The 27,694-nt window shown below is 38.4% G+C and overlaps 1 protein-coding gene across 2 annotated transcripts in view; it reads left to right on the top strand.

The window, feature by feature from the left end:
• The window catches only part of SLC22A16 (solute carrier family 22 member 16), a 37,534-nt gene that overhangs the window by 2,068 nt on the left and 7,772 nt on the right, over positions 1 to 27,694 (top strand). The window contains exons 1-7 of one of the 2 annotated variants that reach the window (XM_069851709.1): positions 13,719 to 13,847; positions 19,260 to 19,736; positions 21,931 to 22,048; positions 24,058 to 24,607; positions 26,450 to 26,577; positions 26,941 to 27,050; positions 27,510 to 27,609. In XM_069851709.1, coding sequence (XP_069707810.1) covers positions 19,300 to 19,736; positions 21,931 to 22,048; positions 24,058 to 24,607; positions 26,450 to 26,577; positions 26,941 to 27,050; positions 27,510 to 27,609 — 1,443 coding nt within the window. In that variant the 5' untranslated portion in view covers positions 13,719 to 13,847; positions 19,260 to 19,299. Of the gene's footprint in view, positions 1 to 13,718; positions 13,848 to 19,259; positions 19,737 to 21,930; positions 22,049 to 24,057; positions 24,608 to 26,449; positions 26,578 to 26,940; positions 27,051 to 27,509; positions 27,610 to 27,694 lie in introns of those variants that run through there. The other variant, XM_069851708.1, reaches the window with a different exon arrangement.

Below are 27,694 nucleotides of genomic sequence, written 5' to 3'. Positions count from 1 at the left end.
CTTTGGTTAACTGAGACCGATGCTCAAATTACATGTTTGGCCAAGATGTGACTTACATGCATGTCTAGCTGAACAATATCTCATTCACATCAGTTCTGGGTCAGCAACAAAAATACCTTGTTCTGTGTCAACTAGGAGAGAAATCTTAGCAATCACTTTGTTTTGCCGTCATTCTTCTGCCTTGTGTGCTCTTTGTGGAAAGCAAGGACTTGACACTGATTACTGAATACTGACATAACACAAAAGTAGTTATTCCTAACTACCAAAATAGTTTTCCTACTTGAGGTCCTTTATTAATACTTTAGATAATGTTTTCACAACTACTGCTTGCATTAAAGGGAGAAAAAATCTACAGTGATAACCTCACATCTAGGGGCCAGAGGTGATGATGATGATTATTACTATTATCATTATTATTGTTGTTGTTGATAGAGTTCAATAAAGGTTTAGGACCTTTGAGATGAACTACAGACTACCAAAATTTACATAGTCATGTTAGGCTCACGGCTGTTCAAGATTTCAAAAACCACGTGATAAAAGTAAGTATACTGTTAGCTTGTGGTGAGTGCACCTCTTTAAAAATGTTGTAAAAAATTCTTTTTAGTCCCTTGATACTGCTAGATACATGATAAATGGTGGAGTTAGTTCTGATTAGTTTGTATTTATGGATCATCATGACACTGACAGATAATGGATCATTCCTTCAATTCAAGTAACTCTTATAAGTCAAATATAACCCATGCACCACATATTGATTCTGTAGATCTGCCACAGTCAGATTCTGAGCAATCCAAGCATGACTGTTAGCGTTTTGAGATTGGTTTGATTTTCCTAAACTGTGACGGATACAGTAAAGAATGGCCAGCTGTTTGTGTGTACATAAATATCCATGTGGAAAGAGTATGTATGCATTACATATATGTGTATGAATCTCCTTCAGAAGTCTCAGCGATGCTGTAATTCTTATGGGGATCTTGAGACATGCACAAACAACCATAAATATGTAATGGCTTCTGTTTCCTTTGCCATTAAAGGAAGACTTCATGCCCGATGCTGAATTTGGGCATGGGTAGCGTTTGTGGCCTATGAATTGAAGACGGTTGTTTTAAACATTGTTCTTGAGTTGGTCTCTGGAGCATGAGATCACTGCTCACAGAGATGGATAAAAAGCCCCTATTCCTGTCTGCATCATCTCTAATGACCTGCCAGGTCTTAAAGCTCCCAGTGTACCTGGATCGAGCTGCAACCTTCTCTTTTGCAGCAGTTCCTCCCAGACTATGTCCATGGGCTCTCCTTCTCTGTCCTCAGACCCATTCTGCCCAACCACTCCAACTGCAAAAACCCACTCAGGGGTCCTTCAGGTAAAGAGGATATAGTTAGCTGTTTGGTGTCACCAGCAGCCGCCTGTATGGGGAAAGTGGAGACATGATTAACGGGCATGCCCTAAGACCTGGCTGGCTGGCTCACACTGCCGACATATCTAGTTCCCAGGGTTTAAACTAAAGGTCTTTTCAACTTTAGGGACTTTGAGGTCCCAGCAGGACACAGAATTTACTTTTCTGTTTGCTGGTGAGAAACTGGCTCTGTATTTTGCAGCTCTGATCTACACGATGACAGAGTGCTGAACAGAGACACCATCTATTCAGGAATAGCTGTCTAGAGAGAAATCTGGTAAGGTACCTCTTATCGTAACTGTGAGTGAGAGCAAGGATTTGATTTCCCAGCTGGAATGTCTGGTAGCTGTGAGACGCAGCTTACGTGGTACACAGAGTTTTCCCTGTGATTTACAGTTTTCAAATCTTGGCTTATACTTTAGCCGAAAGCAGGTGGTGAAATTTGTCAGGGAGAAAGGGGAAGATTGGATGTCACTGACACTATTTCCAGACCCTGTAATGAAGTATTTCCAGAATCTTTTTAAAGGTTGCCTTTTCTTTTTAAGTATTCAGTCTTTTACAAAGTTCACTAAGTAGGCTGTCAAACGTTGATTTTATAAATAATGTATTTTACTAGCAGTTAGGCTGTCTAATAAATTAACAACTGCTCTTTTTCTATACTGAAATGTTTGTATATTTATTGAGTTTTTAACATCTTTATATTGTTGCCTTATATGAACCTGTTGCCTGGTCAGTGGAGTTGCTACAATTTTGGACTTTAGAGGTGGTCCCTATAAAGATGAGTAAGGGCTGCTGTTAGGAGAAGAGAAGCAGGACAGGCTGCCTGTTTGAATAGGATGCCCACCTTGAAGCCAGGTGTCAACATCCACAGTATCAACATTTTCTGTTAATTTCATTGGAACTTTTCTAGTGTTCATAAATAGATCACAGACTATACTTGGTTTGTAAAAAAACCTGCCTTGACTTTTGTAGAGATGCTTTCAATGGATTTCTACAGTGCAGACCCTGCTGGTCAGTGCCCTAGTAGCAATATTTGAACACTCAATGTTAATACCATTTCTCTTCTCCCTACTTTCTAGGGCTCTTGGTTCACCTCTGATTTCCTACACCAAGCCATCTATCTTCTTCTCACATCTCAGAACATTTCCAGGATGCTATTTTCATGCTGATGCTTTGTCCTCTCTCTTGTTTCATGGCTCACAGGTCTTGTTGTGATCATATTACACCTTCTGCAAATTGTGCTGCGTACACGATACTTCCAGGAATTCTTGCGTTTGTATCAAAAAAACAAAGAGCCCCAAGTATTGCAAAGAACACGCTGACCATTTCTTTTCACAAAAAGTAAATAAAAATTGTTTCAAGCAATCATTTTTCAAACTGAAATACTTTACAGATAACATGAAAGGTACTTCTCAATAAAATTACATTTTTCAAGTGGAGAAATGTACTTTTTGGACATGCAAAGAAATTTGTTTTCCTTTTCCAAGTTAGTATGGAGAAATCAGCAATCATATTCAGCATTTCCACAGATGATTAACTTTAACATAGAAAATGGAAACATTACAAGCTTTTTCTGAAATACTAATACATTTAGTGTTTAGTACATCCTACACAAAATTAATATTTGTAAACAATATAATGTGCATTTCTGTTTAAGCTTTGAGTGGTTTCCTGAAGATAAACAAAATCCTGTGGTCTAGAGATTGTTTTCAAAAAAACTTTTTATTCCTTGTATACTGGCTACTTCATACAGTGGAAAAGTTCATAGGAACCTGTCATTCAATTTTCAAAATGTATCAGTGGACAGCTGTTTGTGTTTACTGGAATGTGCTAGACAGAAGAATCTCAAATCTAAGTCTTCTTTTGGCTCCTAGTCAAGGGTAGTGTTTGACAGACATGCTTGAGAAATATTCTTCAGCCTTATAACTGTTCTATATTATAACATCTGAATCAGCCTGTGCTTATCTCAGACATTTCATAAAATACTTGGATTTGGATGCATTTCATTTCTCTTTTTTGGGGGAGAGGAGGTGGAGAGGTGAGGAGAAGCTGTCTGGATACTTTGCAAAGAGTACTTGATCCCTTTGGTTGAATGGCATCATAATAGCCTTGGAGAAGCAAGACAAGCCATGTGTTTTCACAGAGCAGAATCTAGCAGCTTAAATGAAGATCTTATTATCTATACTTGACTAGGCAAAAGTAAAAATAGTCTTAAGGCTCAGAACCAATGTTGGATGCTGGTGAGTGCTCTTGGATAATGGTGACAACATACTAGCAGTGAGTTCTGCAAAAGGTCTGTTCTAACAGTTTGCTGGAATTCAGATCATACTGGAAGCAGCCTAGCAGAGAATCTGCATAGGCAAAACTGTGCTCCATCAGAATGTGCAATAATGCTCTGCCTGTTTCTGAATTGAAGAAGTAGATTATAATAATAGAAGCCAATTAAAAAGTTGATAACAATAGTAGAAATATAACTGAATAAAAGCAGGATGAAATTGCACATATACTATTCATTACTTCTCAAAGGCTAAAACCTGCCATACAAGAAACACTCAGACTTAAAGATTGTAAATCAAATATAATTTGTAAACCAACTGCTGAGATTCAGACTTTACTCCTGAAATGCTGGCAAGCCCCTATGGTGGCTCCTAGACAGAATTATAGCAGAGACTTCGTTATGGCAGCATAAGGCAATTATCACACACATCAAGGAGATGACAAACCACTGTTTGATCCCAAAATATAATAGTATGAATGAAAATGAAATATATAAGGCTCTGTACAGTGCCTGTAGTACAATACCCTGGACTGAAATATCACTCGTATAAAAGTTATGTCAATAATTTTCTCATAATAGTCATGATTTTCAGCAGTACTAGAATATCTAGAATATCATGGCCTCAAACTCCACCAGGGGAGATTTAGGCTGGACATTAGGAAAAAATTTTTCACAGAAAGGGTCATTGGGCACTGTCAGAGGCTGCCCAGGGAGGTGGTTGAGTCACCTTCCCTGGAGGTGTTTAAGGCATTGGTGGATGAGGTGCTAAGGGGCATGGTTTAGTGTTTGATAGGAATGGTTGGACTTGATGATCCGATGGGTCTCTTCCAACCTGGTTATTCTATGATTCTATGATCTCAAAGTTGGAAGGAAATGTTTTATAAAAGGCCCTAAAAGCCATGGCACATGCCATTAAAATGCCTGTGCTACCGTGTTGAATGCACAACACGAAAGGAACTAAGGTATATGAGGTCCAACAGAAAAACTTCAAGACTCTGCCTCCTGTAACTCTATTTAACAAATTAAGAAAATCAACTATGATCATGTTCAAAACAATTCCCTTCTGAGCTGACACACAGCTGCATATGGTGCTGCCAACCTTCAAAGCAATTTCACGGATCATTTTCTGAGAGGCTGTTGAGGATCTCCATCTTTTTTGCTTTCACATCTTCTACTGACAAAAAAATGGGTTCCTTTGAGCACTGACTTGATCTTTGGGAAGAGGTAGATATTATCTAAAACTGCTTCACAGTCAAAGCATCGTGGGCTGGCTCATTGTATTCATGTTAACGCTTGGTTCAGTCTTGCACACCAACATTTTCTGACTGAGGGTAGGAACAATGCCTATATTTGAACATATGTCCAGTTGTACTGAGTGAATCATAGAATCATAGAATCACTAGGTTGGAAAAGACCTCTTAGATCATTGAGTCCAACCATTCCTATCTGCCCCTAAACCATGACCCTGAGCACCTCCAGGAAAGGTGACTCAACCACCTCCCTGGGCAGCCTGATCCAGTGCCCAATGACCCCTTCTGTGAAAAATTTTTTCCTGATGTCCAGTCTGAACCTCCCCTGGAGGAGCTTGAGGCCATTCCGCCTTGTCCTGTCCCCCGTCACTTGGGAGAAGAGGCCAGCACCCTCCTCTCTACAACCTCCTTTCAGGTAGTTGTAGAGAGCAGTAAGGTCACTCCTCAGTTTCCTCTTTTCTAGGCTAAACAACCCCAGCTCTCTCAGCCGCTCCTCATAAGACCTGTTCTCCAGCCCCTTCACCAGCTTCGTTGCTCTTCTCTGGACTCACTCCAGAGCCTCAAGATCCTTCTTGTGGTGAGGGGCCCCGAACTGAACACAGGATTTGAGGTGCAGTCTCACCAGTGCCGAGTCCAGAGGGAGAATAACCTCCCTGGACCTGCTGGTCACGCAGTTTCTGATCCAAGCCAAGATGCCATTGGCCGTGTGGAGCAATCAAGTTGAGCCTTGTCTCACTGCGACAGGTTGGAACAAGTTCTATGACCATCTTGTCTCTCCCCTCCCACTCTTGGTTCCTGAGCTATAGGAAGTCTCCATTTTTTTTGTTGGACCTTGTATACACAGCTGAAATTTTATTTGAGGTTACTTGAGGCATGAAGCTGTAGCAGCTGAGCAAGAACATGAAAATCTCAACTTTGCAGAAATAAACTAAAAATAGCAGGGCAGAGAAAATATAAACTGAAGTAGCTATGACTTGGTTGAAAGCCCAAGACTGGATAAAATGTGATGAAAAACTGTTCAAAAGAAAGATTTACAAATGCTAATAATGACAGTCGATTGTTCAGATTGTCTATATACTGGGAGAGAAATCTCAGCAGTCTTTGAGAAATACTGAAATTACCTAGAGAGCTAATGTATACCTTAATATTGATGCCATGAAAAAGCCAAACTCAGTAATCAATGCCAGTGTGATTATTAAGCTAGTATTCTTCGCTAAGAATTACTGGGTATACAGGGGATGATTCCACCTAATGTGTCCAACTGTTGAGGTTGGTTACATGACTTTTGCACTCATTAAACATACAAATTCATGTAGATTCTGGGAAATACTGCTTAAGCATACATATTCATATAGATTCTGGGAAATACTAGTTAAGCATACATATTCGTATAGGTTCTGGGAAATACTTGGGGGGAATATGTTACATATTCATTATTTTTCAAGAACTCATTATCATAGTTTATCACCCACTCTTATATGCACACCACAGTTTGTCTTTGTCTTCAGAAGCCTCTGATGGTCTTTATCTCTTTATCTTATCTCCTTCATCACCGTGTCATATTGTGAGCTCAGGTCTGTTCTTTGTTTCTGATGCAGAACTGTCCTTTTTCCTTTTAGCCAGCCCAGCTTCGGTGGCTTGGAGCATCAGTCAGAGAGAAATTTCTTTAAGATACACAATACTAGATTTGTTGCTTGTTTCATCTAGTAAACAAGCTAAGCTCCTGTTACAATCACATTCCTTCTAATTGCAAGCTAGCCAAGATTTGCTTAAGCTTAAGGTAATTCATTCCCTTAACATACTGATTTATTCCTTCCTTCAAGATCATACTTTGACAGCCAAACGATAATGCTCACCTCACTCAGAGCAGATGTTCTCTGAAAATCACATGCAATGGAAATGCGGTTTGAGGAAGCTAGAAGCACCATCTGTTGGATCACAGACTAAACCCTTTCCTCAAGAAAATATTTTCATTAAGAGATGAAATTGTGTTTTCTCTTACTATTACTTGGAACAGTGCACCTAGATTAGTCTGTGCTTCCTCATTGAGTAAAAAGGGAATCTGGAGAAGTAGTATAAATGTATACAGATTGCATATTGCATATTGTATCTAAGCATACAGTATACATTCTTTACTGTCAGCCTAAATGAACTAATTAAGGCTTCCCTAGAAGACTGGGATGACAAAAATGATTCTGGCAGGATGCTTTCTGTGTCACAGCATTAGTTTGTGTCTTACTCTCAAGAAAACATGAAGCAGATACTCAGATCCTTGCATTACTCTGCTGTATGTCAAACATCAGAAAAACTGTCATGTATGCAATGATGCTACTAGTACAGTGCTTGCTATGTTATTAGCTTTCCATCAGCAATCTTTGCTGTCAGTTCTGGGAAAGCCTGATTTAGGCCAGCTATTGAATTGATAGCATTAAGATCAGAGAAACGAGAGATCAAGCCTATTCTGAAAACACAGAAATCCCGAAGGTATGAAAAGTGAGGGAATAAAACCTGCAACTGACTTTCTGAGAAGGAAAAAGGAAGTTTAATGCAGTGATTTAGAACTTATGAAGCAGGAAAAAACTGCATTTTATTAGTCTTTACATTGCAGGCATAGATTTGTGTCCTTGATGAAAAATTAGAAAATATTACATATAGTAATACTAATATGGCCCATTTGCTATAAATAAATATTATCATATCTATCATGCAATATTTCATTTGGTGGATGTCTGTCTAATGCCAGAAAGTCAAATACAAAGGGTGAAAAATAAGCAATATTAAATAAACAGTAGCACATGCATTCTCTGACACAAAGCCACTGCATATATGGTGAAATTATACTAATGAGACCACATTTCATATAAATAACATATATTCATTGTTCATACTCCAAAGCAAATTATTGCTTACAATTTTTTCTCTGCATCTTTGGAACTAGTTTAGATCTGCAAAATTGGGAAATAACGTAAACTTGTTACACCTTCACCCTTCTGAGAGAGATAATCTGTATTTGTGTTAGTTCCAGGGAGAAAGCACCTGAGAGCTCATCTCATTTACACTTGTATTTTAGGTACTATGTGGCACTGTCATCCTTTGTAGATCAGTGTAACCAAAATCATTTCTGTCTCACCCATTGAGAATAGAGGTGTAAGTTGGTACAAAATTAGATTTCTGCAGAAGAATCCTGGTAGGTCTAAGCAGAATCCAGTTGCTTTATTGAATACTTGTGGAGAATGGGACCTGTATATTGCTTGCAAATATTTATGTAAGATTAGAAAACAGCATTATTCCAGTTCATTCCCTGGATGAGATATCACAAGAATCATAGAATAGTTTGGGTTGGAAGGGACCTTAAAGATCATCTAGTTCCAGCCCCCAAGAGAAAGACTTCAGGAAAGAACCTGGCCCTACTGTGGAAGAATAAGCAGGTAAAAGAGCAGTGCAGAATACATTTAATAAGAGGTCAGAGTACATTCTTAGCCTTGGAAGCAGTCAAATATGTAATTTGCATTTCTTTTATTTTAATTTACATTACTTTAAACTTTAACAGTTTAAAGAGAAAGGTAGTAGTCATTCTTTGAATGACAGGAAATAAAAAGGTTGTCAGCTTTCCATTAAGAAATTAAGAATAATATAGAATAACTTGGTCTGTTGGTCATGGAAGAGATAAATGACCAATAAAACTAATGAAAATATATTTTCTTTGGGAAGATCAATAATGCTGTTAAAATTTTTACTTGTCTTTTAGAGAGGTTGTAGAAAAGGTCTTGTCTATCTAATTAGAATTAAATGCAGTATGTCAAATATCCAAGTACTATTACATCAATTTTCAACATTTTGTACTATTTTATGTACTCTACAATGTGTAAATCTCTCAGAGGACAGAAAACAGGCATACTTTCATTGTCCTGTGAAGACTCAAGTTAGCAAAACCAATATCCAGCACTGAAACTGGAAGCAGCTACAAGGAAACAAAAATTGGACAGAAGTTCATGACCAGGCTGCTAATCAAAACAAACCAAACTGAAAAGCTCTCCAGTGAACATTAAAAATTTAATGAGGTCTTATTATGGGGCAGATTCCCATGACCATTTGGAGAGAAGGAGTTGAGGAATTCTAGGCAAAGAGTAAGCTACACATTTGCAGTGAAGAGGGACAGTCTGGAGGTAAGGTGAGCTAAGAACCTGCAAAAGAAGCTGAAAGTCCTCTTGTGCTCAGTGACCTTCTTTTATGTGGGTTTAGAGAACACCTGCCTTGCCTTGGAGAAGATAGCTTGTTGGGGATACTAATCTGATTGATTAGGAACACGGGTGGGACAGACTGGCTGACCTCACAAGAACCTCCAAGCAGCCCTTGCGAGAGCTGATGAACTATTGGTGGATCATCAGTGTAGAGCCCTGAAAAGAGAGGAAGAAGGGAGCTCTGTTTTACTCCAGTGTTCTGACTGAGCTTTAACAAAGCCTGTAGAAGATGCAACCTACTCCCTTACACAAAGAGAAAAGCTCTGTGTGGAGGATATTTGCCTTTTAAGTGTAGAACATAGTTGCTAAGTATGGATGTACATAAACAATTCATGCATAAACAAACCCAAGTTTCATAGAAGACAATACTTGGGCCATACGAGATTGTGCGCTACACTGAATCCCTTTCTTGAAGTTGTGGAACTGTAGATAGATACACAGCTGTAGAATTCCACACAGGTAGAATTGCAACTTGCTGTATGGTCTTAGGCAGCAAAGAATCTCTGGCTGAAATTCAGTTGCCTTTCCTAAAACCATGCCTTGTAAATGTTGACTTTGTCTCAAATTTTAGAAGATGTAGTATTATCTGACACTTAATTCCCTAAATATAACAACTTGTTGAGTGATTCTTCTTTTTTAGTGAAAATTTCCTAAAAAGCCAGTAAGACAAAGGTGTCTTCTTCAGCTCTTCTGTTTTGCTACTGATGAAGAGTTGATGTTGTGAAAGTCAAAAGAACATTCCAGGAGTTGCAAAGGGAGACAGAGAGAGTAAAATGACTCATTATTCAGGTAATACAATGCTTGATGTAGCTCACAGAAACAGACCAAATCATTCTACTCATGTACAAGGCTGCAAAATGTATGCTACAGGTAAAATTATTGTTTATTACCAAGGAAGAAAGAAACAATGAGGCAACCCAAAATTCCATTCCACTTCTGTCAAATATTTAGAGAAACAGTTTAAGCATAATTTGATCCACAAAAACTAATACTCATTATTTCTAGCTGAAAACTCAGAAGATATTATGGTATGCAACAATGATTACAAACATGCTAAAACAGTGATGGCCAGCATGCTTAAATTAATTACACAGATTTCTTACTTGTTTTAACTTTTCACATGAAAACTTTCAGAAACCTATAAGAATGATAAATTTTACAATCATTTTCCAAGCACAGAGGAATTAAATTTCCAATATAGAAATGTAAAGCCGTGTGTCGTAAGATTAATGATAAGTGTGGCGTGGCATGAAGAGAATTTTTGTAAAATTCAGACTGAAAATGTCTGCACCCAATTCTTCATAGGTGTTATTATGATTAGGAGATAAAAATAGGGTTCTTATAAAGCATAATTGAATTACGACAACAATAAGGCTTAATTATTATGCAGAATAATCTTTGAAGAATAGATGGCCAGTTGCTTCAAAATTGCTGTTTTTCACCACTGGGAAGTAGGTATTCAATCCAAGTGTTTGTACCTTCAGCTATCGCAGGTTTAGACTTTCATAATAGAAATATGCAAATAGATTAACAAGTAAGCAATGACATAATTCATATGAAAACCGATGAGTTTTATTTCAGGATTATAAACAGAAAAAAAACCTCAGATAAAATAGATACTCCATAGTTTGAATGAAGTCAGCGCAGTGTGTCATCAAGGTAAATGGCAGAAAACATCTGGTTTCCTAAATAGGGAAAGAAGAATGAGATGTAACAGTTTATATATTAAGTGCTGCCAATGTCTATAATTAGATGGAATCTCAATAAAAACATTTTAATTCTATTAGACACTTGACAGGTTATGATGTGAAATTATTTGTTTACATAAACTGGTAGAAACACTGCAGTGCAGAAAGGAATTAAATTTGGATTTGTCCCCATAAAAGAGACTGATGAAAAGAAAACAGTGTTACCAAAGATACTGGAATTGAGTTTTCTCCATGAGAAATAATGCTAGTAATATATCATGTAGACAGGGTGCATACTAATTTTCTAAATGGTAAATGTTTATGAACATGCTGTTTCTGGAATGGAAACATCCAAGTATAGAGCCTAAAGTGTTACTACTGTTCAAGTGTAACTACCCAGCTGTGTTTAACACTGATCCAAATAATTTCTAAAAGAAAACTAAGTAACTTCAAAACTGCATGGTCAGGTTATTTTTTTTAATTAGATTATCTGTTATATATCCTTGACACACATAAAGCAGAGAGGGCAAGTGAATAACTACAATGAAATGGACTGACTCCAGCTCTGCCACTGGAAGGTGTTGGAATTGCTGTTGCAGTCGGCAGTCCGTTCTTGCTTGCCTGCTCTGTTCCCATTGTAATTGATGCTCTGCTGGTAACTGCTGTAGCCCCACTTGGAGCCATCACCTCAAGCTCAAAACTGCTTTATTGGTACCAGTATGAGTGCATATGTACCAGAATTACAAAAATCTTATTTCGTAGTGATTTTGATAACCAAAAAAAGGGCTGACCAAAAGAAGGGTGGAAATTAATGTGCACCATTTACTGTTTGACCATTGTTTTCAGTGATAGTTTTAAATTTCCACCTTTTTTCCCTCCCTTTTATTACTTTATTTCTGCTCGTTACAAGGTAGATGCTATAAATATGTGAAGGAGAAAAACTGCACTTGCTCCTGACAGCAAGCAAATGACATGTTTGGTTGGCATTTGTTACACAGAAAGGTCTTGTAGATCTCTCTCTTCTCTAGAAAATCAATCTGTAAATGGATCCCTCCATGGCAGGTTACCTACCATTTGTCTTCCTTTCAGGTAGGGAGCCTAGAATATGGTGCAAGTACTGTGGTAACCTCTAATGTTGCCACATGGTTTCAAATCCATTGTTGACTTCTGCAGAATCCCTTCTAGTTTCCACATGCAGGAAAGCTAGTGGATATAGCCCCAGCAATTAAGCTACCAGTGATTCGTTCCCCCTCAACCAGGAGTACATAGAGGCAGGAGTGGGACATATGACTGCCTTGGTTGCTTGAGTCTGGACCCTTCGTGCCTAGTCCGGTTCCGCTATCAGCTGAATCACAAGGCTGGGGGTTGCATGGATGTGGCTGAGGTGCAAACACACTTTGCTTCTGGCTGGCTTTCCCCTGGGGGTGGTAACCCTTGGCAGAGGAGCACTGGAAATACCAGGACATCAGGATGGCTTTTTCTGCTACCCGTTTCTGTTCATAACTTAAAGCTGTGCTATGAAACAGATAAAACAGAGCAATATTTAACAACTGGCTTGTTTTGTCACACATGAGGACAGAAACTTAATGTGCCCAGTTTAGGTAGAAAAAATGAAAACCCGTTGCATTAATTGAAAAAAAACCCAAACATTTGAAAGCATGGCCCTTAATTCTGCAGAATGAATTATTGATTTTTGCACTAACATGGCTTTCTTCATCTAAGCTCTTATACCAAATGTACAGTAGTGACCAGCCAAACAAACTCCTGATGTCTACTGGCTTTCTTGTTCCTGTTGCATCTGTACTGTTGATCTGTTTAAGCTGGATATCCTACACAGCATCTTCTGCCTCTGAAAAGAAATTCTGGAAATAACCATCTTGCTGCTGCAGCCTGAGACCAAGTCTTAGAGTAGTTGAAACTGCCTTTGGGAGGAAAGTTTACTCTTCACACTGTTAGTCAAATAAGGCTGTGTCTCTTACATATTTAAGGCTGCTTGCAAATCTGCATCTCCGCACCACAGCAAAAATCCTGCTTCTGAGTCTTATTCAGCTCCTTTCCTCTCAAAAAATAAATGTCTAGGTGTATAACAGCTTTTTGGTTTAGAGTGGAAAGAATGTGTTTCTCACATAAAAAAAAAACAAAACCGGGATGGAATACAGAGGTCAAAGTGGTTACTGAGCACAAATTCCTTCAGAAATAGTAAGCATCTGGAAATTTCCCACTGAAGCCATCCTGTTTAGTGAATACTGCACAATAAAAACACAGTTTTCTGACTGAGCAATTAGCTAACAAGGTGGTTGACAAGGCAAACATTAAAATAGTTTTGATGAGATGTTTGGAATAGTACAAATCTTTTGCTGATGACAGGATGGCCTTGTGACTCTATCCTACACTGAAAGAATTTTTAAAGTTTTATATTAGCTTTTGGGGAGTATCTAGTATATCATCTTCACCTCTTTTTGGTGGACAGACAAGGAAACAAGTATTATCAGAAGCATATTTTATTTAATAAAAAACTAATCTCTAACAAATTTTGCCTCATCTATATATTGCAATAACTGACAATGGTAAAAGTACTCCAAGGCTGGGGGTTTATTCTCTAACATATATGCAGCAATGTCCTCTTCAGATATTTTTGCATGCCAGAGGTGCCACTGTTCAAACAGACTGGTGCAGATTGTTTTCATGGATGTGGTATGAATTGGATCAAGCAACTGATACGGCTTGTTTTGGGGTTTTTTAATCATCTATTTTGACTTTTTTTTTTCAAGTTGCGTCAGTTTTCTAGATAAAATTCATGGTCCACATAAAAAGTACCACCGCAACTGAAGGCAGAGTGCACTATGTCTCAAGGGATGAATAAACAGTGGGAAAGAAGAAGGGAGGAAATATCTTACAGTGACAGTGCCACGGAGTATGTTGTGTCATGAAAGTACACTGAGAGCACAAGTGAACTGAGATCTATTCATTACCTGTACGGAAGATCTTCAGTTCAGGTACTGAGTTTATGAAATTGCCAGTTGCTTTTCTTACTGGTGAGATCTTAAAACTTGTGTCGAAGAGCCAGAAAATGCAAAAGTCTTTCTTATGATAAGCTGTAAACTGAAAACAAGAAAAACTCGGGTGAAATTTCATGGAAATATTTTAAGGAAGACCAGAGCATGTTCATGTTGTGTCTTGCTCAAGCTTTTGTAGAGACAGTTTTATGCTCATTTGACTTCTGGCATTCATTAAACGTCTCTATACAGGAGCAGTAACCTACAAAGTCTTCTTGACTTCTATATTTGACACTTCTGGCAAGAGTGACAAAATGTACTTGCCAAATAATTATCTCCCATGGAAAGTCACTGAGAGATGGAAAAACACTGCAAGAGATCATCATACCTTTTAGGACAGGGATCATGGTCACAGACATTAAAAAATGCAAGAAGTGTGCTTTTTAAAAAGAAAAACATTCTGTAAAAAAGAGATATTGAATACTACTGCTTGCAACAATATCTCTTACATAATGGGATGCGTGTATTTGAAGATAATTGGCATATAAAATACCCTTGACCAAAACCTACTGGGTTTGAGATCAGTCTAGTAAAATAGATCACAGGCTCTGCTGAAAGAAGCCTTAATTTCTATTGGTGAATTTCAATAGTAGTTATTGCTACTGCAATGGGTTTTTTTTTAATATTTTGATGCATGAGCAGCAACATCTCTTAACTCAGTGAAATTTAACTTCTAACATGGAGTTTGATGAGTTTGCTCAAAAGTTTGTTGCATGTTTGCCTGACAGAAAAATTGATGCTTAGTAATAAAAGAGTTTCGTATCAATCTGGTGATCTTAAATTAAGAATTCGGGAAAAAAAGTTAATAATTTACAGTGGGCACCAAGGGCAGCATGGACTTTAACCTGTGTCTCGTGGCCAGTGAAGTGCATGACCTGTATACATTCTACTGTGACCCCCTGCCCTGGCACAGCCTGCCGTAAGGGCTGCTCCAGCTTGCCAAATGCAAGCAGCAGTGCTCCCTCAGCAGCTTCTACTCCCGCGAAGAGTAGAAGCTGCTCAGCTGTCATGTCACCATGGTCAAGAAGCAGCTTCAGGATTTTAAGATTGCACATGGCCACAGCCAGAGGGCTGAAATAAAACTCATGCCCCCAGATGTCCAAAGGGAGCGATCCCTGGATAGCAACAGAACAGGCAACAGCTTTATGTTCCTCCTTGCTCAGCACTGTCTGCTGCCCCAAGCTCTGCTAGAGCAAACCAGTGTCTACCATGAGGCTGGTCCTGTGTTTTTCACTGTCCCTTTTCAATCTTCAGCTGTTCTGGCAAGCATCTACAGTATTCTCCCATCCCACATATCATCCTCCTTATGTACTTTTCATGCTTTCTATAATATATGTTGTCACTAATGGCCTAATTAACTACTTTGGGTAACTATGCAAGTTAATGAGTCTCCTGACCTCTATGCAGTTGGTCTTTCTAGAAGTTGGTCTTTCATTGCTCTCTATAACTACCTGAAAGGAGGTTGTAGAGAGGAGGGTGCTGGCCTCTTCTCCCAAGTGACAGGGGACAGGACAAAAGGGAATGGCCTCAAGCTCCGCCAGGGGAGATTTAGGCTGGACATTAGGAAAAAATTCTTCACAGAAGGGGTCATTGGGCACTGGAACAGGCTGCCCAGGGAGGTGGTTGAGTCACCTTCCCTGGAGGTGTTTAAGGCACGGGTGGACGAGGTGCTGAGGGGCATGGTTTAGTGTTTGATAGGAACGGTTGGACGATGATCCGGTGGGTCTCTTCCAACCTGGTTATTCTATGATTCTATGATTCTATGAAAAGCCCTTCCTACCCACAGCTCATTAAGGCTGGACTTTTCAGTCTAGCATAAGTGGGGGTACTGTTATAATAACTGCTGTAGTCAGCAGTGAATTTTGTCTTCACAGCAGAAGAGGGCTTTCAGGTTCATTTTCTTGTGTGTGTGTTTTATATATGTATAAAAATACACCGAAAGAGGCTCAGCCAGCCCATAGTGGAATTTTCATGGAGAGAGTAGTAGGTAGTTTTTCCAGGCAGGGGAGCAGCCCATTAGTGTGGTGGCAGGGCTGTGGGACTCCTTCAGCCACTGATGCCGCCAAGCACTTTTCTCGTTTCACAGCAGGCCTTGTTCTTCCCTGTCCCTGTGTCCCCTGCCTGCTCCATGGCTTTTATTATTGAGCAGTTAAAGGTAAAAACTGCAGTGCAATTCATCCTGCAGGACTCTGCAATGACATCGCTATTTTGCTGTAAAAACATATTTTTCTGTTCTTAATTTAAGTCATAAACAGCACAAATAATGTCTATTAATATATATCTAGCATTCTGTTTGACTTCTTGTGTTTGCTTAGGTGCAGCTTAGGTGCTGCAAATTCGGTAAGAAAAATAATGATAATACGGACTGGTTTTCTTTGTTGGAACTAAGTTAGATTTTCATAACATTGAAAATGGAAGAATTTTTTTACAAGAATCAGTTATATCTAGTTCTAAGTCAAACCCTTTAAAGATGGGTAAAATATGGCATGACAGAGATTTCTTTACAATAAATCCTTTTTTTGCTTTTTTAATGTAGTGGAAACTGTTTTATAGGACAAAGGAAAATGAGGAAAGGGTAAGGGACTGTAATTTATATAGTTTTAGAAAGTAGCTAGAGGTGGATAACTGGTAATTCTGCACAACAAAGTGAAAAAAGACAAGGGAGATTTATTCGAGGTTGCAGAAGGATGTTTTATAAGCTGCTAATAGTCTTACACTGAAAAAGTGGACATAGAGATTAGATTTAATGAGAAATTTCCAACAGAAAGATTTGACAGTGGTGCAGTCTGTCTAAATGGTTATTTAAGTATGATCGCAAGATGCGTTCAGGAAGACATAAAGCTTTCAAGGGAGCAGTTAGTGCAGAGATTAGCTAGATCTGATCAAAATCGTAGCCCTGATGATGCTCTTGGCAACTGAGTTTTTACAAAATAATATAATGCATTGGTTCATGCCATCTTCTCAGTCCATGTCTTTAAAGTTGTTATTTTCTTTCAAGCCTCCCCAGCAAGAAAGGGAGTAAATATATTTTTCCTGCTCACTTTTACTGGGTAGAAGAGAAATTATGAACCTGATATTTCTTGTACTGTGAGAGGTAATTAGGAAACTCAAGATGAATGTATGGGAGTTTGAAATTATTTAATAATTCCTCCCCTTTCTGAGAAATAACAACTGGGCTATCTGACACTGCAATTTCCTGATGCATAATGACCCGTATTGCAAATACTGGGCATCCTGGTTCCAGGTATGCCATTTTTAATTAGCTAGTAGAAGACGTAACTGCATAGCTTCCAGGGATTAACATCTGCTGATTTGGTAGAGGTCTTCTAGTCCTGATCTCAGTCATTCCGCATGCTGCAACCATACCCTAAGTTGTTGAATTTGATCTTGCTCTGCTGTTTTCATAATGAGTTTGTGTCTTTTGATGGGAACTGTTAAAATGAAACTAGACAAGAGGAACTGAAAAATGTTGCTGACCATATTTGTCTGCATTAATAGGGGAACAAAGGTTACATTTAAGAAGAATCTTTTCTTCTTTTTTTTGTGTGATTCAAGATTATCCAAAGTGTTTCATAGCGGGTGTAGCCTTCCTTTGATTTATGACCATCTAGTTAGTCCTCAAGAAGCTGTTCTCTTGAGAGGGGGATGATAGGCTTAAGGACCACTGTGGCTGTGTTCATTTTCTCTTCATCAATATCTATCACAAGGTTTGTTGGGAAAGAGCAGCACAGCCTTTGTATGAGGACTGTTTTGCTGAGTCTTCAAGAGTAGTCAGCTTTTGAGCTGCCACAGAGGGTTTAGTAATTCAGCCTACTCTTCAGACTGCTGTGGAAAAGTCAATAGAGATGTTGTGAAGAGACAGGAGGATAAAAAGCGCTCCATCTGAACAGCAGTAATGCCACTGCAAAGACAGGGTAGACAATTGGGTTTACATTTACCAAGGAAAGAATAAGAATTGTGAGATAAAAGGCAGAGGATGAGGATGGTGAATGGAGTTAGGTTATACAAGAGAACTGTTTAATTGGAAAGGTGATAATAGAAATTATGGAAATAGATTATTTAAAACTCCCAGGCTAGGTACCTTCGCAACCTTTATTGTGGGAATTCAAGACCAGGTTAGATATGTTTCAGGGAGGAGTGATTTTGTGACAGCATTTGTTACAGTGTTTGGAATTGCTCTGACCTTTCCCAACAAACATTTCAAGGCAATTGGTTTTTTAGACATTATTTCCTATAATGCCAGCAGAGAGAGCCTCTGATAATTAAAAAAAAAAGAAAAAGCTGCTTTTTGTTTCATACTACAGAGGCCCAGCACATACTGTAGCAAAGATGTATATAGAAGCTCATTGAATGCTTCTTCAAATTAGTGCAATTTATTGGCCTTCAGGAAATACAATGTGGAGGAGCAACTAAAGCTATGTTGGTCTTTTTCTGAACAGGTGCTGTACTAATTATGTGCATAATTTTAACATTTAATTGAGGAAAAGACTCCTTATGCTTAGATATCAGTAACTGACTAGAATTTGCAGTCAGTAATACTAGAGTTCATTGCAAATCTTTTGAAATTCAGAATACATGTGCAATTTATATGCTAAGATTTACGTGCAATTTATATGCTAAGATTTACTTGCATCGCAAGCATGTTTTAAAAGCTGTTAAAATGCCAGAATTCTGGCTATGTGTAAAACATTCTTTTACCATGTTTGCTTTATGATATAATCTTTAATGCATAACTGCACACCCTCTTTTACCTAAAACGGAACCTAGTTTACAGTTTTTTTGGTATAAAACATTTCACATTGTTCACATACTATCTTCCTCTACATGTGTCTACATGTATTCTCTATTTGTCTTTTGGAGAGATGGAATACAGTTATATAGATACAATTAGGTGAAATGAAGGGTATAATGTGTTTTTTTTGTTTTATTTGATGTGCATATCTCTGTCCCTCAGAATCTGAGGCTGCAACTCTTTGGGTTTTCTAAGCATTCCAGTAATCTAAGGCCTTATTTTGAGGGGGTGTACTATACACAGAATTGGAAGGTGGCAGGTTGCTTTAAACTAATTGCTTAAGTTCAGAATTGTTTCTTTTTAAGTGGTTGACTTTATATACAGCTAAACTCACAACTGAGAACAGCATTTATTTCCTGACAACAGAGTACTTCTGCTGTGGATCTTTTCTCATCTTTGATCTTTCACAGGGCTTAGCTAATATTGAAGCAGCACTATATAATAGAACAGTAGACACTTAATGATGTCTCTATTTACTGACCCTGGCAAAATAATTATGTTGATTTTTTTTCATGTATAGAGGGCTTTTCTTCAGTAAACTTTTTTCTTTCCCTTTACAGATTTCAAGCATGTGTTTATTTTGCATCTGTCTTTCAAGCTATGTCATGTGGTATCCATTACTTAGCATCTGTGTTCATGGCTGTTACGCCTAAGTTTGTATGTGGGATCCCTGGAAATGTGAGTAGTGTTCTTTTCTACAACTCCTCTGAATCAAGCATAGAAGACATCTGGACACTATGGACATCAACAGAAAACTACATTGTAGTCCAGCTGGAAAATGGAGAAATTTGGGAACTTAACCAATGCAGCAGGTCCAAACGAGAAGTAAGTTTGGATCTGGCATATGAATACAAAGGCAACAAGTCCACCTTTTCTTGTTCTAATGGATATCTCTACGATGATACAAAGTGGAAGAGCACTGTTGTGACACAGTGGGATCTGGTCTGTGACCGAGAATGGCTTGCAAAATTGATCCAGCCTACATTCATGCTTGGAGTCTTGATTGGAGCAGTGATTTTTGGTGACATTGCTGACAGGTAAAGTGCCATCCTCTGGAAACTGTAGCTTCAGACTGCAGTAATTCCATGCATATCTACCTATTTTGGTGTTTTCTTTCAGTGTGTTGAAAGCACACTCTCCTGTCACATGGATGTTTTCTCAGATTTCGCACTGACATCCATCATCAGAGCTGGACTCAGAGTCAACAGTGAGATCCAGGATATATGTCTGTATCCTCCTACTTCTCTTGGTTTTCCCTCTCCTCCTGCTTCTCTTGGTTTTCCCTCTCAAGGCAAACATATATATTCCTACCTCAGAAGAATGCCTAGCCATGGCCCTCTACCCATATGAGAGTCAAATGCCTAAGCAATGTTGTCACAGAATCACTTGGTCGGAAAAGACCTTTGAGATCATTGAGTCCAACCGTACCTGTCCACTACGAAAATATATCCCTAAGCACTTCACCTACCCACCGTTTAAATACCTCCAGGGATGGTGACTCAACCACCTCCCTGGGCATTCCCTTTCGGTGAAGAAGTCATAAGACTTGTTCCCACAGTTAACCATATAGTAAGCTGGAAAATGTCACCAGGAGTAGTGTTTTCTGTTTTTCCTTCATTAGCACAGTTCTATGGTGTTACAGTTACAACATGGGAATGTAAAAGTAGAGATGTTTTTTTCTTAATTCAGCTTTTAGAACACATGGATTCAATCCTCACTCCTGATCCAAGTCTTTGTATAGCTGTATTTAACACAAAACCAAACTATAATGACAACATTTGTTCTGTGTTCCTTTCAATCATTCATAGCTTTATTAATTAATATTCAGACATGATTTATAAGTTTATGATCACATTGTTCTCATTTCCATTAATTCATGCCATGGACAGCCACTTAAGATAATACATTCTGAGTCACAATTTACAACTGTAGATTTTACCAGCTGAAAGTTATTATTTTCTGACATGTTCTGGCTGGTGGGAAATAAGTTTGTGGGTTCCTCCTGTTTCTAATTAGCAGAGTTCCCAACAGAAGAGCTCTGACAGCTGGGACTCACTGGGATTTCTTCTGGCAGGGATCAGAGAGCAAATGTGCATGACTCCAAGTCAGGGTTGGAGAAGGATAGATGGCACTGGAGAGAACTATGCCATGTGGCTGTTTGGACTACATCTCTTGTTTACAACATCAGTTTCCAGGGTTGATTCAATGTAGTACCAAATACAGAGGAAAAACAACAAATGAGCCCCCAGCCCTCGAAGTTCTCAAAACCTATGTCTAAATATGATACCCACATCTGTGAAAAGCTGTTCACAGTGGAGCAGAAATAAATGTCCGAGGTAATAGTATCACAGAAGAAAAATTATTCCACCCATTTTGTGTTACAGAACATTTGTAGACAAAATACAACAAATCCTCGACAGAGTGTTCTATGCCTACTGTGAATTTCTAGATTTTTTCCTCTCACTCTACTTGGTATATCTTCTCCCTGAGATATGAGAAGACAAACAAATAAAAATTCCTTTTTACTAAATGCCCTTCTTTCACAACGGAAATTACTGTGTTGTTGATGGGCAGCTGATATTTGGCATAGGGTTTTTTTTCCTGTTAGTATACTAGCTTATTGGATTTCCGTGTTTGTACGTGCATGTGTGCTGCCATGGGATCAGAAAATATAGAGGAGCTATGTTGTCATTTTTTTAGAGAATTCAACTTAAAGTAGCTGGACATATATTACGGAAGCCTTTCAGTACTATCCAAGTTGGTTTTTACTTTGGCAAGGGATAGCATGTGTTATTACAGCTGACTTCTTTTAGAAATTATTGACTAGGTAATACTTAATATAAAATATCAGAAAAAGCAAGTTTTACCTATGTCTTCAAAATTAAGACAGAGACACTGGCAGATTAGTTACTTAGAAATTAAACTTGAAACTGGAGGTGAGCATATGTAATGCCCATTTCTGCACGTTGCTTCCAGCCAAGAATAATGGAATGGAAGTTCCTTCCATAGGAGCTTTCTTTTTCTTGCATTAAATAGGTATTACGGAAAAATTGTTTTCTTTCTCACATGGTGAGGAAAATATAGGAAACTATTCTAGAGTTTCTGTGAGGAGTGAGAGCATTATGTATGGTATTTTCAGACTCACTTCCAGATAAGCGGCATCGAGTTGCAGGTCTACTTTAATAAAATGTTTGTGGTTATTCGTAATTTTATTACTGCTGTGATTTGCAGACTGGGAAGACGGCGTGTTATATGGTTCACAAGCGCTGGTCAGTTTGTATTTGGCATCGCAGTGGCCTTCACATTTGACTACTACAGTTTTGTGATTGTGCGCTTTCTCCTTGCTATGGTAAGAAAAGATGTTCACCCTGGCTTTTTTATGTGTCATTTCCTACCCCTTCTCAGGAAAACCTCCCTTTTGTTCTTATTTCCTCCTCTAATTCACTGTTCTAAAGCCCACTCTGTTGCACTTATTTCAGCAGAGCAGGGAGAGTCTGAATGTTCTTGGACCACTGCACTTTTCCTCTTTGAATTAATAGAAAGCATCTGTATGAAGCAGTGTTTGGTTCTTCCTCCATCCCAACCTCTGCTGGACTGGTAATTAAATACCGAGTGTGGGCAGCGAACTCTGGACTCTGCATTGCAGCTGCCATTGCTTTTCTCCTTATTGTTAGAACTGGAGTAGAGTTTTCTTAAAATAACAGATCTGTAATAAGTGTGATTTTTATCTCTACCATTTTGAGTGATGGAGGGGAGATGCACATTTTCTCTTCCATGCATCTCTTTGATTTTTTAGACTACCTCTGAAATACTAAATATATAGGTAGGCCTGTTTAATGCCTAGATGTTTATACTGTACTTAAGGGTATTCCAGTATATGTGTTAATGCATATCTATACAGATACTTATATATATATATGTATATGTATGATATATACCCAATACATAATATATAGTCAATAATTATATATCATAGAATGGTTTGGGTTGGAAGGGACCTTAAAGCACATCCAGTTCCAACCCCCCTGCTGTGGGCAGGGACGCCTCCCACTAGATCAGGCTGTCCAAGGCTCATCCAACCTGGCCTTGAACACCTCCAGGGATGGGGCAGCAACAGCTTCCCTGGGCAACCTGTGCCAGTGCCTCACCTCCCTCATCATGAATAATTTCTTCCTAATGTCTAATCTAAATCTTCCCCCTTCCAGTTTAAAGCCATTCCCCCTCATCCTAGCACTACAAGCCCTTGTAAAAAGTCCCTCCCCAGCTTTCTTGTAGTCAAGACAGGACCTTGCACTTGGAAATCCCTTTGCCTGAATAGGGTTTAAAAGAATTTCCTAGCAGGAAAAACTGCATGGGCATTTCAGCCTTGAAGACTGAAATCAACAGAAGTCCCTCTACTGACTCCCTTAGCTGATGACACCGGGACTGTGGTAGTTTAGAAAAGCAAAAAAATTTCTGACCAGTGGATGCTGTAGGTTTTAACTGGCCACTGGGACTGATTTGTGAGATGGAGGTCTAAAGCTCTGGCCCCATGCCAGTGAGATCAGTGCAGCTTTCCTAACTTGTCTGCTGGGTTCAGAATCAAAGTTTATTAACTGGAATGTTTTTAACCAGAAAAGTGATTGATCGAAACAATATACTGGAATATTTTATAGTCTAGATTTTCTAGCTGTGTTGTGAAATGTTTTGAGATGCCAAGGGTTTGACTGTTACTAAAGAAATAAAATATATATATATATTCACTTATATATATTCAATGAAGTAATACTGCAATGTAGAAAATGGTAGTAATTGCCTTCCATTAATATGGCTCGATAACTTATGAGAACCATATAAATGATATTATATTCCAACGTTGTGAAAATTTGATTTTATGAGATAATTTATAAGGTTGTGGAAGTTAATTCTCAGTAAATTTGCAGTTTATTAACAGCCTACTTAAAAGCCCAGGTCAAGATTTTCAGAACTGTCAGTTACTTCAGGGGATCAAGCATCCAGTTTGCAGTGTCATTAAGGGACCTGATTTTTGGAGCTGAAGGGCTTAGTGACATCAGCAAATTCTGATTTGGATCCCCACTACAGAGAAACATCCAAAATCACTTCACATTTTTAAATAGAGTGTCCAGGCAGTCTGAAGGTTTGAGGGAATTTATTCTCCAGCTGATTTGTTTTTAAAGTTGCCTTTTTATCTGTCAACGTGGGACATGCCAGTGTGGTGGCAATTAAGTGTATGCAAATGTGGGACACTGTTAGCTGTTTGTTTTTACTGTTAGCTGTTGCACAAGGAGAGTAGATACAAACATCTCTTTTTTTTTTTTTTTTTTTTTTGTCTCTTTTGTCTCTCTCCCACCCCCTCAGGTTTCAAGTGGTTATCTGGTTGTGGCATTTGTTTATGTGACTGAATTTGTTGGCATTAAAGCACGAACCTGGGCTTCTATGCATGTCCATGCTTTTTTTGCTATTGGAATTATGATTGTGGCACTCGTGGGATTTTTGGTTCGGACCTGGTGGGTCTATCAGATATTTCTCTCCATAGCAACTCTTCCCTTCGTCTTGTGCTGCTGGATGCTCCCAGAAACACCTTTTTGGCTCCTATCAGAAGAAAGATATGAAGAAGCACAAAAAGTAATTAATATAATGGCAAGATGGAATAAAGTAAGCTCTCCCTGCAAAGTTTCTGAACTGTGCTCTGTACAACAAGATGATCTTGTCACTGGCAGAATGGATGACAATGACACGTCCTCAACAAAGAAGCACAACATCTTAGACCTCTTTTGTAACTGGCACATTGCAAGAAGGACCATCACAGTCTGGCTCATCTGGTTTACTGGGAGCTTGGGGTACTACGTCTTCTCCCTCAGTTCTGTCAGTCTAGGAGGCAATGAATATTTAAATCTCTTTCTCATAGGTAAATGTTTTTGTACCTTATTCTGTTTATGGCAGAGCTAGAACATAACCATTAGAAATGTTTATAGATTTGACAGACCATTTTTTAGCTTTGTTCATTTAATGATGAACCTTGTTCAAAAGGTTTCTTAATAACTCTTCATAAAGTTGACTAACACGAGGACTACCACTCGCTCTGATTATCACTGTTTCTGGAAAAAAAAAATTAATGTTTGTTGGTGTATAAAATTCTTCTCTGTCTTTCACTGTGATGGGAAGCCGATATTCTGCTTGTCTCCTGTTTGCCTGCAAACCTATAGCAGTTCCACACAAACACCAAGGAAAGCAGACCAGCAACAGAATTCATACATATAGGCACAAACCAGGAAAACAAGAGGAAAATTATTTCCACTAATCATTTACAGTCATGATATATTGAGTCAGTCTGTGTAGAAAATAAATTAATAATTCATAGAAGCAAGAGTAATTTTAGTTTTCTCAAAAGTATATTTTTAATTTAGTTGTATTATTCTTTTAATTTTATTGGTCTCACTGTAATCTTTCTCTGGTATGTACGTTGTTTATAAAGAGATCTCAGTGCTTGATCCAAAGTTTGTTAAAAATCAGTGGAAAGATTCCCTTGGCTTCAGAAGACTAGACCAGTCACGCAGCTCTGAGCCAGCAAAGAATTAAATCATGCGCTTTGCTTTACGCGACTGAGTGCTCTCAGTAAAGTGAATGTGACTGTTCATGTACATAAGCATAGTGACGGGCTGGGGACATCACAAATTCAGTTTTGTGTTGTCACATATTACAGTGTATTGATAGGCTGACACATTCAAAAGTGGACACTCATATTGCACAGATAACTGTTACTGTGGTTTGCAGTGTGTAAATCACCATATTCACCTCTTCCAAAAGTATTTTAGCACACAAAGAGACTTAGAAGTTGTAACCTACTTTTACCAACACAAGCCCAAATGATTGTTTCCCAATATTATGTGTATTTACATACTATACGTGCTTAATAAAGGAATGCAGGATATTTGTTCAGGGCTGTATCTTATCTTCTTCCTTGATTTGACGTTGGATATAGTAGCATTCTTCATGGGCAAGCTGTTTTAAAACATGTCCAAACTAGCTCAGACTCGATATAATTTGTCTAGGGCCAAATCATGTTTAAGTAGGGTTTTTGAACAGTCCTAGCCAAACATCAGTTCCTTTAGAGCTGCAGAAGTTTTTCTCTGGAAAGAGGCATTAAGAACAGATGATCTGAGTAAGAGTCAGATACTGTAAGCAACTGCCCTCTTTTTAGTGCAGAAGAGAGAAAGCTGGAACCGTATTCTCTATTTGTGGAGCTGGCTCAGAGAAAAACAGACCTAGAGAGACATTGTTTGCCTTTTTCATTGGGGTGATCAGGGGCTGAAGCTGGCAAATCCTGAAAAGTGTGTTTGTGCGACACCGGCAGTTTTTCTTGTGAACACACTTAAACTGGTGGTGTGAAAAAAATCTGAGACAAAAGAGCAGCAGAGATGTCAGGCACCAGTGCCAGTATCACAAAAGCAGGATGGTGGCCTTGCTGTTTTCTGTAATTTTCCACCCCAAAGAGAAGTGAAACTGCTCTGTGCTGTGAAACCCGTATCCCTTGTCCTTCTCCAACCCTCACTACTGTGTTTTAGGTCAGGATTTTTACCTTCTGTTGCCATTTCTGTTGCAAAGTGAACTGGCCCAACACACTAGTCATCTCTGGATTTCACTTATTTATTACCTCCTAGATTAAATTAATCCTCATAAAGAGGAAGTTAGAGTTATAATATGAGTATGTGTAATCATGACTTAAAACGAAATAATTTCATACTGACAGGTGCTGTGGAGTTGCCTTGCTATATCATTGCTTGCATTGCGATGGACAAACTGGGAAGGAGAAACACACTCATTCCGTTCCTTATTTTAAGTGCATTGATCTGTGTTTTAATTATGTTCATACCTCAGGTTAGTCACGTACTGTTGAAAGTGCTATAGTAGAAACTGGTTTTAAAGACTGTCTGTGGATGCAGCTGCTCTTTTTAAATTATATAGTTGACTGTTTTAAAAATATGACTGCCAGTCTAAGATAGGGTTTTGTATTCTCAGTACAGGTTTCACAGTTTCATTGCTGGAGTCACATGTAAAATGTTCCAAGGGCTTCAGTGAACCAGGACTATTTAAAAGTTATACTTATTCAGACACTTTTTTTTAAAAAAGCAATAACTATTGCTTATTGTTTAAAGAAGGGTCACAACTTCTGGAGGATTTAAATTAAGTTTGGAAATATTATTTTCTGGTGATTTATTTGTTTGTGCTCTCTTTCAATAGGATTTCAATATATTAATTATCTTAGCAAATATGGCTGGAAAATTTTCAATAGGTGTGGCATTTGGCCTTATATATCTCTACACAGCTGAACTGTACCCAACAATTGTAAGGTAAGGCCTTTCACCAGTCATATATTTTTCATTATTTTGCTGTTATTTCCTTTTCTTTGGCATTAATGGCAGTCCTTCAGAAAGCTGGGATGGGATGAGTTCCTTTGCTCTTTCAGAGTTATCTGGTATTTGGCTGTACAACAAAATTTTATTTAGTTTTCCTTTCTGTGTGCATTGATTGGTTTCACTGAGGAACTAGAAGATTCAATACATTCATAAACATTATTTCTGCCTTTCTTAAAAGTCCTGGTTGTTAATCCTGTGATCTATGCTGAATGGTGATTGTATTTTTAATCTCAATTATTGAAGCAGCTTAATTTCACTACAATATAAATTTACGCTGTTGTAGCAATAGCTTTCTAATATAATTTCATGAAGACACAGAGCATCCAACTGATGTTTTAAGTGTCTGTGCATTTATCTGCCAGGATTCTTATTGAATCTTTTTCTTATGTGTAGATCACTTGCTGTTGGAAGTGGAAGCATGATGTGCCGTGTAGGAAGTGTGGTTGCTCCTTTCTGTGTATATCTAAGAAGTATTTGGATTTTCATGCCACTTGTAAGTATTTATTTCAGTGGTGGATGTTTCTGATTTTGAGAAGGTGCATGTGTCACTTGTTTTCTCAGGAACCAAAAGCTGAACC

Source organism: Phaenicophaeus curvirostris, chromosome 2 (genome assembly GCF_032191515.1).
Source record: "Phaenicophaeus curvirostris isolate KB17595 chromosome 2, BPBGC_Pcur_1.0, whole genome shotgun sequence".
In the NCBI taxonomy this organism is placed as follows: Eukaryota; Metazoa; Chordata; class Aves; order Cuculiformes; family Cuculidae; genus Phaenicophaeus; species Phaenicophaeus curvirostris.
The sequence above is the reverse complement of the archived record's forward strand: the minus strand, read 5'-3'. Positions and strand labels throughout refer to the sequence as shown.